The 16,391-nt window shown below is 46.0% G+C and overlaps 1 protein-coding gene across 1 annotated transcript in view; it reads left to right on the top strand.

The window, feature by feature from the left end:
- kbtbd12 (kelch repeat and BTB (POZ) domain containing 12) overlaps positions 1–16,391 on the top strand; it is a 73,978-nt gene that overhangs the window by 12,426 nt on the left and 45,161 nt on the right. The window contains exons 2-3 of the mRNA XM_041192409.1: positions 6,739–7,009; positions 13,123–13,273. Of these exons, the coding sequence (XP_041048343.1) occupies positions 6,739–7,009; positions 13,123–13,273 (422 nt within the window). The remainder of the gene's footprint in view (positions 1–6,738; positions 7,010–13,122; positions 13,274–16,391) is intronic.

Here is a 16,391-nt window from a genome sequence, read left to right as displayed (position 1 = left end):
CTACATTGAGATGGCCTCCTAGTTGATTCCAGGGTGGTCAAAGGGGGCGTCCCTTTATGGTTGCTACATGGCCCACAGAAGGGCCCACCAGCAGCAATCACAGCCTTGCGAGTCCTTCCTATAATGGTTGTAAGTTAAACCATTTCTTACTGTTATGGGGATCATGTGACTGTATAGACCAATCAGCCCTAAGCTATGTCACCATAGACACGTACAAGAGCCTGTACCAGTATACACGCCTACCCTCTGGGGTGTTCTCTGCCTGTGCGATTTTCCAGAGAACCATGGAGAACTTCCTACAAGGACTCCTCCGAGTGATAGTGTACCTGGACGACGTCCTAATCACAGGATCCGCAGAAGCAGAGCATATGGCAAACCTGGAAGAGGCTCTGAAGAGATTTTTTAAGAGGCTGGCATTTGTTTAAATAAGAATTGCACCTTCCAAGTAAAGGAAATTGTGAATCTGGGTCATCAAGTTGATGCCTAAGGAGCTTTTTAGCCTCGATCTTGGAACAAGCATGTCGTCTCCTCTGAAATCTGTTAATAAAGTCTCCGCTGTTTCTTACATGAAACCCGTCCTGCACTCTCCAAGTTTATTATAATTGGCGACGAGGATAAACAGCACCGACACAGACCCTAGCCTCACGACTGTGCGTATTTTAAGGGAAGAAAAGAAAAGAAGTATATTCACCAGCAATGCCTCACTTTGGCAGAATTGACCCGTACGACTCATCCACCGAGGACTGGAGTCAATCCATTGAGCGATTAGCGTTCTACTTTGCAGTTAACGAAATAACGGCCAAGGAGAAACACAGGGCAATTCCGCTAAGTGTCTGCAGGAGCAAAACCTTTAACCTAATCCATAGTTTAACGGCTCCGAACGTGCCAAGTCCCAGATCCTTCACCAAGCACGTGAAAGGACATTTTCAGCCTAAAGCCTCAGTGACCTTGCAAAGGTTCAAGTTTAATTCTTGAGTAAGGGCCCCCACTAAGTTGATTGCAACGTACATCGCGAAGTTAAACCGGTTAACGGAGCGCTGTGGTGACTTTGGTGATATTTTAAACGACATGTTGTGAGATCGTTTGGTTTGCAGCATAAACGATGAGGCCATCCAGCGCTGTTTGCTTGTGCAGGTTGAGATAGACCTGAAGCGCGCCATGGAGATAACGCTAACAATGGAGAGTGCTGAGAGGGACTCGCAGGCTCTGCACAGTGTGCAACCTGGCTCCGTTTCGTAATCAGGACGGGAACCTGCCCCCAGGGTGTGGCGTGAAGATCAGGGAGGCTACCGCAGAGCAGGACAGTGCCTACCGCTAGGTAAATAAAAAGGAATGCTGGAAGCAGCTCGCCAGTAACCCAGAAATTAAAAGTGTTACCGATGTGGGGGAAATCATGCACCCGACGTCTGTAAATTTAAAGAGGCAGAATTCCCACTACTGCCACAAAAAAGGGCATGTTGTTAAACAGTGCAGAACTCAATCAGGGCAGCCTTTCAGACATCAGGTCAAGTGAAATGAAGTGCACAATATAGAAGAGGCAGAAGTTAACTGAGGCTGATGTTTATTCCCTACACAATCTGAAGGTCAGGAAAACTGAACCTATCACTGTTACCCTTCAAGTAAATGCAAAGCCTCTGCCCATGGAGGCGGACACAGGAGCATCGACAACAGTGGTGGGAGAGCACATCTTCAAATACCGCAGAGAAGGTACCCAGCCATTGGGTTTGGAGAAAACTGCTGCTCAGTTAAAAACATATACAGGAGAAGCCATACCGGTGAAAGGCATCACCTCTGTACCTGTATCATACAGGCAACAGACAGTTCAGCTGCCAATAGTTGTTGTAACTGGAGAAGGACCTAGCCCCCTGGGTTGTGATTGGTTGAAGGGAATCAACTAAATTGGTCAGAAATTTTTCAGGTCAGGACTGGAGGAATTCCGGACCTGCTGTAAAAGTATGACAGAGTATTCCCAGATGAGCTAGGGAATATCAAAAGTCTGAAAGCTAAAATATGCGTGGACCCTGAAGCAACACCCAAGTTTTTTAAGGCAAGACCTGTGCCTTACACTCTGAGAGAAATGGTACTTGCGGAATTATGTTGTTTGGAGAAATAAGAAATAACACAGCCAGTCCAGTTTTCAGAATGGGCAGCATTCCCTATGCTAAAGCCAGACCAAACCGTTCGCATCTGTGGGGGTTATAAATTAATGGTAAACAAAGCTGCAAAATTAGACAAACATCCAATCCCAAAGACTGAAGATCTGTATGCTAAACTCGCAGGGATTTACTATACTAAACTGGAAATGAGCCATGCGTATCAGCAGCTCGAGGTGCACGACATCTCAAGAAGGTATGTCACCATAAACACGTACAAGAGCCTGCACCAGTATACATGCCTACCCTCCGGGGTGTTCTCTGCCTGTGTGATTTTCCAGAGAACCATGGAGAACTTACTACCAGGACTCCCCCGAGTGATAGTGTACTTGGACGACGTCCTAATCACAGGATCCACAGGAGCAGAGCATATGGTAAACCTGGAAGAGGCTCTGAAGAGATTTTTAGAGGCTGGCATTCGTTTAAATAAGAATTGCACCTTCCAAGTAAAGGAAATTGTGAATCTGGGTCATCAAGCCAAAGGTTTGCATCCATTACAGGAGAAAGTCAAGGCAATCAAGGACGTGCCCTCTCCTACCAACATCACGGAGCTCAAGAGCAGGGTTTTTGTTGAGCAGGAGGGCTCCGCGTAAAATGCCGCGCGATATTTGGGTCAGCAGGCGCACACGGGAGTCGACAGCACACCCACCAACAATTAACAGACCTATTCAGGCCGTTACAGTAACAATTGAATGGAATTTTCCATTGCCTGTCCATCCCTGCGGCTGACTGGCAGGTGAAAAGGCCAAAAGCGGCCTTTGGATTTTTTTTGGGAAACCTCATCCATGGGTTGGGCTGAGGTTTCCATCAGCAACTGAAACTAAAATAGAAATTTTAAAATTACATTCATAACATATCCACGCTGATGTGACAGAGTCACATGAAGGGGACGTGTTTTATTTTTGAGTTTTTAGATCTTTAGCGCCCTGAGGCAGCTCTGTGCCTCAGGGAGTTTTCATTCCGCGCACTCGCGCGCACATGCGCAAACTTCCGTTCTCGCACCCCCCCACCCCAACTCCCCACCCCCACCCAGCAGCGCTGAGCACCTTTCACGCTGGCTGGCCATTAATTGGATTCCCGACCTCTCCCTAGGCCGTCCACCACACCCACCCGACAAGGTAAAAATCCCGCCCCAAGTCTTTTTTGGGTGTGGCAAACTATTACGGTTGATTTTTGCCTAATCTATCTACAGTGTTAGCCCCTTTATACTTATTATTGAAGAAGAACCGCAGATGGTCCTGGAAGGCGCAGCAAGAGGAAGCCTTCACCCCAGTTAAGGAGCTTTTACACTCATCGGGACCGCTAGCACACTATTACCCATCTAAGGAATTGATACTCACTTGTGATGCATCTCCCTACGGAGTGGGAGCAGTATTGTCACACAAGGTGGAGAATGGATCTCAAAGACTGATGTGATATGTATCCAGAACCCTTTCTGCAACCAAGATAAGATACTCGCAAATTGAAAAAAGGGGCTTATTTATCGTATTGGGAATAAAGAAGTCCCATCAATAGTTCCAACCATAGTGTCAGATCACAAACCACTCGTAGGATTGTTTAGTGGAAGTGAGGCAATCCCGCCAATGGCCTCTGCTAGAATTCAAAGGTGGGCTTTAATTTTGTCGGCGTACAATTACACTTTTAAGCACAATCTGGGTGTGCATATAGCAAATGCAGATCCTCAGTTGTCTCCCTTTGCCTGATAGTATTACATCTGTCCCAGTACCTCAAGAGGTGGTACTTGCATTCAATTTCCTGTACTCCTCACCACTCTGCACAAGAATTGGGCAGAATTGGAATCCAATTTTAGCGAGGGTACGCGAACCAATATTACAAGGATAGTCAAATGCACAAGTCCCTGAAGGATTAAAGCCATTCTTTGTACATGGGCCTGAACTGAGTTGTCAAGATGGTATCTTGTTATGGGAAGCAAGAGTCGTCACCCATGTCTAAGGAAGAGGACCACTATTTGAAGAACTTCATAGTGCGCATCAAGGTATTTCAAAAATGAAGATGTTCGCACAAAGTTATAACTGGTGGCCAGGTATAGACAGTGATATAGAAAAAATAGTGAAACACTGTCTCCAGTTCCAGCAACAACAGGAGTTACCCTTTTCAGCCCCACTGCATCCGTGGGAGTGGCTTGGTTGACCCTGGGTTAGACTACATATGGACGATGTAAGTCCATTTCTGGGTACAATGTTTCTCACGATTGTCGATGCACATTCCAAATGGATGGAAGCGTTTGAAGTGAGATCACCTACTTCATCAGCAACCACTGAAAAACTGCGCCAGAGTTTCAGTGTTCTCGGTTTACCTGAAGTTATTGTGTCAGGCAATGATATTGCTTTCACTAGCACTGAATTCCAAAGATTCATGAACCTAAATGGGATCAAACATGTCAGGACAGCACTGTATCATCCCTCGTCTAATGGCTTGGCAGAAAGTGCAATACCGACCTTTAAAACAGGCATGAAGAAACTATCAGAGGGAACATTGGAAACACGAATTTCAAGATTCCTGTTTAGCCATCGCGCAACTGCTCAGACGAGCACTGGTTAACACCTTGAGAATTGTTAACGAAGTGCCGACTTCATACGAGATTGAGTCTAGTTTTCCCTAATTTAGAGGGGAAGGTGGAGAGAAACCAGGGGAGTCAGAAAGTAAATCATGACGTTCGCAGTCAAGGTCAAGAGTTTACTGTGGGAGAGACAGTTTTTGTACAAAATTTTGCAACCGGACATGGGTGGGTCCCTGATACAATCACCTCTGAAACAGGACCTTTATCTTATCAGATCAAAGTAGAAAACAGGATTGTTAGGAAACATGTGAATCATCTCAGAAGTTGAGAAACCCTCCAACAACCAATTAATCCTCGTGAAATCGAAGTCGATACCTGAGGTACCAGATCGACAAAGAATAGACGTACCTGGTGTCTGTGTTGAAATAGATAATTCTGAACTGCCATTGTCTGGGGATGTCCCTGATGCTGCAGCTCCTGTGCAAGTTGATCCAATGGTAGGACCCCTCCAGTTGTAGAGTTGTGTCGCTCTACCCAAACCCGAAAACCTCCTCAAAGACTAAATTTATAATGGCATGAACTGTATGTAATTGTGTATAAAATGGGTTAAGATGTTTTGTAGATAAGAGGGTAAAACAAAAGTAAAAGGGAAGGAATGTAATGATTGCAAGTTAAACCATTTCTTACTGTTATGGGGATCATGTGACTGCATAGACCAGTCAGCCCAAAGCGTGGGGAATCTTAGGGGCGGAGCTATTTCAGCCTTGGTCTTGGAACAAGTATGGAGTCTCCTCTGAAATCTGTTAATAAAGTTCACTGTTTCTTACAAGAAACCCGTCCTGCACTCTCCAAGTTTATTACACGTCCCTGGAGGCTTCACCCTTCTGATTGCTGGGGTTTGCCTGCCTGGCCCCCCAGTACAGTTAAAAAAAAATTCTTACCCAACCTTTGAGAGCTCCTCAACATCAAGGCACCCGCAGCAGTGGCCGCCTGTATCGCTGGTGCTGCTGAGGCTGCTGAACTGTTGATTCTCCGATTTGGCCAGCAGATTGGAGAAGCGGGCCATCTTCCCTAATTGGAGCTGCAGGTTCGGTGAAACGGCCTTCACGGCCTTGCTGTCGGCTGGCACGAGCTTGTGTCAAGCATCTCACCCTAACGGCGTGACTTTAATCTTGCTGGTAAAATTCCAGCCATCTTCTCTACACCCAACCCTTTCAAACTCCTTCATTATATTAAAGACATCTATCAGGTAACCTAGGCCAGGATTTCCTGGTCCCACCCGCTGCAGGACAGGAAATTCCCACCCGAAGTCAACAGACCTTTGGCTGGTCTGTCAAATTTCCTGGTCCCGCCCACGATGATCCCCGAATAATCCCACACGTAGGCCTAAATTTCCTGGTCCCGCCCGCGAGAATCCCCAAATAATCCCACACGTAGGCCTAAATTTCCTGGTCCCGCCCGCGAGGATCCCCAAATAATCCCACACGTAGGCCTAAATTTCCTGGTCCCGCCCGCGAGGATCCCCGAATAATCCCACACGTAGGCCTAAATTTCCTGGTCCCGCCCACCATGGGAATTGTCGCGGGTGGGACTGAAAATTTAATGGTCCATTGATTTTTGGGCGGGAATTTCCGCTCCTGTGGCAAGCAGGACTGGAAATACCCGCTGCTAGTCTTCTCTTTTCTCGAAAAGAACACCAGCTTGTTTAGTCTTGCCTAATAGTTGTATCCTCTCAGTTCTGATATCATCTTGGTTAATCTTATTTTCATTTTCTCCGATACTTCCACATCGTTTATGTATTGTGGAGACCAGAGTGTGGTCTAACCAAGGTCCTATAGAGGTCTAACATAACTAGATATGAACCCCAGTGCTTTGTTTTCCTTTTTAATGCTTCTAACGATTTGCATATAGGTACGCCTAGATCCCTTTGTGCCTCTACCCCATTTGGAATCTCCTTATTCCTTCTACCAAAGCACGCCACCTCACTCACACTGATATCTCTGAATGCACCATGGCAGAGGTACCACATAAGTAATTCTCCCCAGTTACTCCTTCTATCTTTAGGTACCATGTTCGAGGGAATCAGCACTGGGAGAAGCTCTGCTCTGCTCCCTTCCGAGAGCTCTACACCGTGGGAACGGCCCACGGCAACCTGTACCTCATTGGAGGCCAGATGAAGCTGAAGAACAAATACATGATCACAAACTGCGTGGACAAGTACACCCTGGAGACAGGCTGGTGGAGGAGCGTGGCACCATTGCCTTTGCCTTTGGCGTGTCATGCCGCAGTCACAGTCCACAACCAGATCTATGTCCTGGGTGGATGGACGCCACAGGTTAAGATGCTTGTAGAGTGCCGCTGGCTGCTTTAGCATGCAAATATTCTAACCATTACCCAGACGCAGTTCTTCATCCTTCCAACACCCGGGGGTATTTGGAATGAGGTTTGTATTGATGGCATTTCACATTGAAAGAAAAATCTCCTGCCTGCAGTGTGCTATTAAACATCTGGACCAGATGGTTAATTCCCTGTCTGTGCCGAGGCAGCTGATCTTGGCCAAGGCCGCATTGGTGGGCGATACAGATAATCTTCGCGTCCGTGGGCTAGGGAGATAACAAATCAACTAGAGTCTTGCGTTCCATATTTTAACTGTTTTCTGAGTGAAGAAGTTTCACCTGAATTCAGTGACCTGAACTCTGCACGATTGGTGGTTGAGCGCCAATTTTGGGATAGGACATAATGGCTGTGATGATCTCCACAGCTGGGCACCCCGCTGGCCCTCTTTAGGCTTATATGTAAGAAATGACCAATTGAGAAATGGCCAGGTTGATTAGGCTGGGCCTCATTTCACTATACAACTAGAAAATAATGAAAGGCAATCTCCAAATAGAGGTCCCTAAAGTTATGAGGGAGTTTGATAGGGTTGACCTCATTGACATTTTAGGGGTCATAAATATGAATGCAAATAATAACTTCAATAAGGAAATTCGGGTGAAAGCAGTTAAAATATGGAACTTGCCACTGCAGGAGAAGCTGAGGTGAATTGTATAGATGCATTTAAAGGGAAGCTAGATACAGACATGGGGGAGAAAGGAACAGGAGGATATGCTGCTAGATACAATTAACTGAAGTTGGAGGCTCATGTGGAATATAAACATCAGCATAGACTGGGTGGGCTGAATGGCCTGTTCCTGTGTTGTATATTCTGCACAGTTCAAAGTAGCACATACCCGCAGAACTTGACCCCAGCAGGAGTCAGGTTGGCGATGTGCTGAGAGAATTGATCAATACACCAGAAATTCGATGATTAACCAACAACCTTCCTTGTACTGGGTTTGAATGTTGTTGGCAAAACCAAGTATGTCCTCTTAAAAATTCTGCATTCGTCCTGGGTGCTGTAAAGACTGCCTCCTACCACAGTAACAACAACTTGCACCTCTAAACTGCTCTAATGCTGTCACAAGGCCCCAAGGAACTTCACAAAAGTGTTAGCAACACTATGGAGGTATTAGATCAGTCAACTAAAAGCTGGTAACAAAAACAGAATTACCTGGAAAAACTCAGCAGGTCTGGCAGCATCGGCGGAGAAGAAAAGAGTTGACATTTTGAGTCCTCATGACCCTTCGACAGAACTAAGTAGAAATAGGAAAGGGGTGAAGTATAAGCTGGATTAAGGTGTGTGTGTGTGTGTGTGGGGGGGGGGTGGTGGTGGCGGTGTTGGGTGGGGGGAGAGAAGTGGAGGGAGGGGTGTGGTTGTAGGGACAAGCAAGCAGTGATAGAAGCAGATCATCAAAAGATGTCACAGACAACAGAACAAAAGAACACATAGGTGTTGAAGTTGGTGATATATATCTAAATGAATGTGCTAATTAAGAATAGATGGTAGGGCACTCAAGGTATAGCTCTAGTGGGGATGGGGGGAGCATAAAAGATTTAAAAATAATGGAAATAGGTGGGAAAAAGAAAAACCTATATAATATATTGGAAAAAAACAAAAGGAAGGGGGAAGAAACAGAAAGGGGGTGGGGATGGAGGAGGGAGGTCAAGACCTAAAGTTGTTGAATTCAGTATTCAGTCCGGAAGGCTGTAAAGTGCCTAGTCAGAAGATGAGGTATTGTTCCTCCAGTTTGCATTGGGCTTCACTGGAACAATGCAGCAAGCCAAGGACAGACATGTGGGCAAGAGAGCAGGGTGGAGTGTTAAAATGGCAAGCGACAGGGAGGTTTGGGTCATTCTTGCGGACAGACCGCAGGTGTTCTGCAAAGCAGTCGCCCAGTTTACGTTTGGTCTCTCCAATGTAGAGGAGTCCGCATTGGGAGCAATGATTACAGTAGACTAAGTTGGGGGAAATACAAGTGAAATGTTGCTTCACTTGAAAGGAGTGTTTGGGCCCTTGGATGGTGAGGAGAGAGGAAGTGAAGGGGTAGGTGTTACATCTTTTGCGTAGGCATGGAGTGGTGCCATAGGTGGGGGTTGAGGAGTAGGGGGTGATGGAGGAGTGGACCAGGGTGTCCAGGAGGGAACGATCCCTACGGAATGCCGACAGGGGGGGTGAAGGGAAGATGTGTTTGGTAGTGGCATCATGCTGGAGTTGGCGGAAATGGCGGAGGATGATCCTTTGAATGCGGAGGCTGGTGGGGTGATAAGTGAGGACAAGGGGGACCTTATCATGTTTCTGGGAGGGAGGAGAAGACGTGAGGGTGGATGCGCTGGAGATGGGCCGGACATGGTTGAGGGCCCTGTCAACGACCATGGGTGGAAAACCTCGGTTAAGGAAGAAGGAGGACTTGTCAGAGGAACTATTTTTGAAGGTAGCATCATCGGAACAGATGCATTCAATGGATCCTTTTACCCACCTCCAATATTTTCCCTCCACCTGGACCCCTCCCTCTGGATTCTTACCTTCTCTTGATCTTTTCATTGAGAACTGTCAGCGCGACTTTAGTCGTCTCAATTTCTCTGCTCCTCTCACCCATTCTAATCTCTCTCTCTCTGAACTTACTGCACTCCATTCTCTCAGGTCCAACCCTGACATTGTCATCAAACCCGCTGACAAGGGTGGTGCTTTTGTTGTCTGGCGCACTGACCTCTACCTCGCGGAGGCTGAGCGTCAACTCGCAGACACTTCCTCCTACCTCTCCCTGGACCATGACCCCACCACTGAACATCAAGTTATTGTTTCCAGGACTGTCACTGACCTCATCTCCTCTGGGGATCTTCCTCCCACAGCTTCCAACCTGATAGTCGCCCAACCTCGGATGGCCCGCTACTACCCTCCTACCCAAAATCCACAAACAGAACTGTCCCGGTAGACTGATCATGTCAGCTTGCTCCTGCCCCATAGAACTCATTTCTCGTTATCTTGACTCCCTTCTCTCTCCCCTTGTCCAGTCCCTTCCCACCTACATCCGTGATTCCTCTGACACCTTACGTCACATCAACAATTTCCAGTTCCCTGGCCCCAACCGCTTCCTCTTCACCATGGACGTCCAATCCCTCTACACCTCCATCCCCCACCAGGATGGTCTGAGGGCCCTTAGCTTCTTCCTCGAACAGAGGCCCGAACAATCCCCATCCACCACTACTCTCCTCCGTCTGGCTGAACTTGTTCTCACACTGAACAATTTCTCCTTCAACTCCTCTCACTTCCTCCAAATAAAAGGTGTGGCTATGGGTACCCGCATGGGCCCCAGCTATGCCTGTCTCTTTATGGGGTATGTGGAACATTCCTTGTTCCAGTCCTACTCCAGCCCCCTTCCACAACTCTTTCTCCGGTACATCGATGATTACTTCGGTGCTGTTTCATGCTCTCGTCGGGACTTGGAAAAATTTATTAATTTTGCTTCCAATCTCCACCCCTCCATCATTTTCACGTGGTCCATCTCTGACACTTCCCTTCCCTTCCTTGACCTCTCTGACTCAATCTCTGGTGATAGACTGTCCACCAATATCCATTACAAACCTACCGACTCCCACAGCTACCTTGACTACAGCTCCTCACACCCCGCTTCCTGTAAGGACTCCATCCCATTCTCTCAGTTCTTTCGCCTCCGTCGCATCTGTTCCGATGATGCTACCTTCAAAAACAGTTCCTTCTTCTTCCTTAACCGAGGTTTTCCACCTACAGTCGTTGACAGGGCCCTCAACCGTGTCCGGCCCATCTCCCGCGCATCCGCCCTCACGCCTTCTCCTCCCTCCCAGAAACATGATAGGGTCCCCCTTGTCCTCACTTATCACCCCACCAGCCTCCGCATTCAAAGGATCATCCTCCGCCATTTCCTCCAACTCCAGCATGATGCCACTACCAAACACATCTTCCCTTCACCCCCCTATCGGCATTCCGTAGGGATCGTTCCCTCCGGGACACCCTGGTCCACTCCTCTATCACCCCCTACTCCTCAACCCCCACCTATGGCACCACCCATGCCCACGCAAAAGATGTAACACCTGCCCCTTCACTTCCTCTCTCCTCACTGTCCAAGGGCCCAAACATTCCTTTCAAGTGAAGCAACATTTCACTTGTATTTCCCCCAACTTAGTCCACTGCATTCGTTGTTCCCAATGCGGACTCCCCAACATTGGAGAGACCAAACGTAAACTGGGTGACTGCTTTGCAGAACACCTGCGGTCTGTCCGCAAGAATGATCCAAACCTCCCTGTCGCTTGCCATTTTAACACTCCACCCTGATCTCTTGCCCACATGTCTGTCCTTGGCTTGCTGCATTGTTCCAGTGAAGCCCAACGCAAACTGGAGGAACAGCACCTCATCTTCTGACTAGGCACTTTACAGCCTTCCGGACTGAATATTGAACTCAACAACTTTAGGTCTTGACCTCCCTCCTCCATCCCTACCCCCTTTCTGTTTCTTCCCCCTTCCTTTTGTTTTTTTCCAATAAATTATATAGATTTTTCTTCTTCCCACCTATTTCCATTATTTTTAAATATTTTTAAATCTTTTATGCTCCCCCCACCCCCGCTAGAGCTATACCTTGAGTGCCCTACCATCTATTCTTAATTAGCACATTCATTTAGATATATATCACCAACTTCAACACCTATGTGTTCTTTTGTTCTGTTGTCTGTGACATCTTTTGATGATCTGCTTGCTTGTCCCTACAACCACACCCCTCCCTCCACTTCTCTCCCCCCACCCACACCCACACACACACACACACACACCTTAATCCAGCTTATATTTCACCCCTTTCCTATTTCTACTTAGTTATGTCGAAGGGTCATGAGGACTCAAAACGTCAACTCTTTTCTTCTCCGCTGATGCTGCCAGACCTGCTGAGTTTTTCCAGGTAATTCTGTTTTTGTTTTGGATTTCCAGCATCCGCAGTTTTTTGTTTTTAACTAAAAGCTGGTGAGAGTTGAGCTAGAATTTTTTCAGTCATACCTCAGAGTGCAACTTCAACCCATGACCTTCAAACTCAGGGGTGACCGCACTATCCACTGGTCCATATGTAGGCCCCTCTGTTTGCATTCCTTTACCTATGGGCTCTGGGTAACTGTATAGCACACCCTCCAACTGCCCTGTTTGGGATTGGTCAATTCTGTATAATGCAGGAGTTAAATCTGGACCTTCTCAATTTGTGTACAGTTTTGGTCTCTTTATTTAAGAAAGGACATAATTGTATTAGAAGCTCAGTTCAGAGAATGTTCACTCGACTGATTCCTAGAATGAGGGCATTATCCTATGAGGGAAGGTTGGACAGCCTGGGCCTGTGTCCTTTGGAGTTCAAAAAACGAGAGGTGATCTTATTGAAACATGTAAGATCCTGAGGGGACTTGACAAAGTGGATACTGAAGGGATGTTTTCCCCTTGTGGGAGAGACTAGAACTAGGGGACAAAGTTTAAAAATAAAGGGTCTCCTATTTTAAAAAGGAAATAAGGAGAATTTTTTTTCTCTCAGAGGGTCGTGAGTCTTTGGAACTCTCTTCCCCAGAGAGCAGTGGAGGCAGGAGCATTACATATTTTTAAGGTAGAGTAGAGTTCGATAGATTCTTGATTGACAGGGGAGTCCAGACAGGAAAGTGATAGGACAGCCATGATCTTATTGAATAGCGGAGCAGGCTTGAGGAGCCGAATAGCCTACTCCTGCTTCTAATTTGTGTGTTTGAATGTTCGTACTGAGGGACAGAGACATTATGGGTGGCAACAACTGTGAATAGAGACTTGCTTCTAATTTCTGGGCCATGTTCAAGTTTGTGCTGCAGAATGCCATTCTAATGAACTGCAATTGTGTTGTCTTTTCCATTAAAGATAGACCATGGAACAATCTGTTTTCACCTTTATTAATTGGCATTAGTTAATGCATTTTCTGTCATTTATCCTTGCACGCATTTTATCAACATTAGTGCCCAGTTTGATTAATTGGTTACATTCATGGGAATATGGCTCCCTTTAATGTCCTTCTTACTTTCTGTCATGTTTTTGTTCTGCAGATGGATTTTCCCGATGACGAACCTGATAAACTCAGCAACAGAATGTTCCGGTACAACCCAGGAAAAGATAAATGGACAGAGTGTGGGCCCATGGAGTTTTCCAAGTATCGTTTCAGTGCAGCTGTTCTTAACAATGAGATTTATGTCTTGGGTAAGGAATTGGGGAGGGGGGGGTTGGGTTTGGGTACCCGTGAGATTTCCACACGGCAAGCATTGGAACAGTAGCTTTGAATACTCTGACCTTGGGTTTTTTCAAATTTAATTTTGGGATGTGAGTGACACTAGCAAGACAGCATTTGTAACCCACCCTGGGTGCCCTGTAGCCATTAAGAGTTGACCACATATTGTAGGATTGGAGTCATGTGTTGGCCCAGATGTGTAGAGTAGGGATAGAATGTTAGTCAAGCAGTTGGGTTTTTCTCAGAATGATATTTGTATACATTGGCTCTGCACCATGCGAGTGGCTAAACCAATGTCCAATAACTCTAAATGGATGTCTATGAGAGAACTTGACAACTCAGAAGCTTTTGTGGTGAATGTCATGGTGCTAGCCTGAACGAGAATAGTCTATCCTGGAATGAACTTCCTGTGGGGGTGGTGGAGGCAAGTTTGATCGAGGTATTCAAAAGGGAGTTGGATGGCAATCTGGAAAGAGAGAATGTGCAAGGTTACAGGAATAAGGCAGGGGAGTGGGATTAGGTAGAATACACGTTCAGAGAGCCAGTGCAGACTCGATGGGACGAATGGCCTCCTAATGCACCGTAAAGTTTCTACAACTCTGTGATTCTGATTCTGTATTTAGTAATTTGCTTGAGGCATTTAACATTCCCTGCCATCCACCCAGCCAACCATAATGAGCTGTTGAATATTGATTTAGGAGTATAAGCAATAAATATGACATATTGTATACACATGGGTACTGGCAGATTGAATTATGAGGGCTGGCTGCATAAACTGGGTTTGTATTTCCTTGAGTTTAAATGATTAGAGAAGGGGGGGGGAGCAATCTGATCAAGATCTTTAAAAGGATAAATGGATTCAATAGGGTAGAAGCCAGAGAAACTATTTTCACTGACGGGGGAAGTCAGGGCAAGGGAATGCAATCTTAAATTTAGGATTAAACCATTTAGGAGCAAAATCAGGAAGCACTTTTTCAGACAAAGGGCGGTGGAAATCTGGAACTCTCTCTCTCAAAAGGCTGTGGATGCCAGGGACCTGTTGAAAACTTCAAAACTGAGATCAATAAACGCTTGTTTGCTAAAGGCGTGTAGAATTATAAGGCAAACAAAGGGGAGGTGATGGTGTAGTGGTATTGACACTGGGCTGGTATTCCAAAGACCTAGTGTGACCCTTAGTTCAATTCCCACCACAGCAGATAGTGAAATTTGAGTTCAATAAAAATCTGGAATTAAAAGACTGGTAAAGACCACAAAGCCATTGTTGTTAAAACCCCACCTGGTTCACTAACATCCTTTAGTGACACCCACAAATCAATTTTTACAAAATGGAGTTTGAGGTGTGGAGCAGTCATTTAATTTAATGGTGGAACAAGTGTTCTTGGGGTACTTGGGGTTACTTGCAGAAAGTACATGTTGCCTCTAACTTAGCTGTATCCTCAGTGACTGTGTGCGGTAATGTTACTGAGGAGTATTGTTGAGAAGGATGAAGAGATGGAGTTGATGAGTCAGGGAAGTGACTGTTTCCTCAGTGGAATTTTTGTGTTGGAGTGGGGGTGGGGGAGGGGGAGGGTGGGAGAGGGTGGAGAGGGTCTGCGCGCCCGGAAAAGTGAATCATTGCAAGTCTGACAGAGGGAAAGGGGCGAAAAAATTCACGCACATGCAGCAGAGGTCATGGGCACCAATGAGAAACACAAAGCTAGTGCAGTAGGGAAGATTAAGATTGGGAACTCAGTGAATGGTTCACGAAGCAAGGCTGAGACAGGTGAGAAAAAGAGAGTCATTTCTGACCGACAGTCGTGCAGTTAGGTTTTAATGTTTGGCACAAAGCTTGAACCTTTAAGGTCGCTCCTCATGGAACTTCCTCTGGGCAAATGGCCTGAATTTGAAGTCAATTAGAAGCTAATTAATACTGTTTGACACTTCTCTCCGTAGCTTGGCTGTTCCCCTTGTTATCTCAGCAACCTGGAACTCCCAAAAAAACACAGCAGCAAATGTCTAGAATTCTTTCTCCCTTTTAATTTACTTTTTTTTTAAAGAGAGTTATGATTTGATGTTTTATGAGAAATGTGATGATTAGAGTGTCATGGGCCACCTCTATGAATCGATTACATGTAGAAGTGTACAATAGAATCATAGGATTCATTGAGGCAGTGAGACAGACATGAATATATTTTTGGTGCTATAAGCATATCTAACGTGTAATCTGTATAGATAGATAGAAGCTTTAGCTTCCCCTATATTTCTATTTAAAAATGTCTTGTCCACTTCTGTTCAACTGCAATTGGTCCTAATCCAAATCGATTCTGGTTTCGGTTCACATGCTTTTGAAATGCATACAAAACTGCTGCCCATATCTTAATTTGCGCCAAGTCCCCTTCACCTGTTAACCTCATGCTCACTGCCTACATTGGCTGCCTGTCCAGCAATGCCTCCATTGAAAAGTTCTCATCTTTGTTTTCAAATCCCTCCATGGTCTCGCCCCTCCCTATCTCTGTAACCTCCCCCAGCCCTACAGCCCTCTGAGAATCCAGCGCTCCTCCAGCTCTGGTCTTTTAGGTATCCCCGATTTTAATAGCTCCATCCAGAAGGAAAAAAAACAGTAACACTCGTCCAAACTGGTCTTGTGAACCTTAAAACAGAACTCCCCGTATCAGTAGTGCCAGTAGTGCTGATTTTTACTCGGAGTTGAAAATTTTGAATTGTCTTTTCCCTCCTGGGGCACTGCAAGGAGCCTAAGCTCTGGAATTCACACCCTTAATCTCTCCAACTTTCCAACTCTCCCTTGTCCTTTAAGAAACCCCTTAAGAACTCCCTCTTTGACTAGTTTTTGGTCATCTGTCCTAATATCCTGTTATGTGGCTCTGTGTCAACTTTTTGTCTGCTCAACGCTCCTGTGAAGCAATGAAGCGATTTGGAATGTTTTTACTATGCTAAAGGTGCTATATGAATGCAAGTTGTTGTTGCTTAGTGCCCCCTACTTAGAACAAAAACAGAAAATGCTGGAAAAGCTCAGCAGGTCTGCTCAGCATCTGTGGAGAGAGAAACAGAGTTAACGTTTCAAGTTGGTATGACCCCAGCCTCTTGCTGCTA

Source organism: Carcharodon carcharias, chromosome 7 (assembly GCF_017639515.1).
Source record: "Carcharodon carcharias isolate sCarCar2 chromosome 7, sCarCar2.pri, whole genome shotgun sequence".
Classification (NCBI taxonomy): Eukaryota; Metazoa; Chordata; class Chondrichthyes; order Lamniformes; family Lamnidae; genus Carcharodon; species Carcharodon carcharias.
The sequence above is the reverse complement of the archived record's forward strand: the minus strand, read 5'-3'. Positions and strand labels throughout refer to the sequence as shown.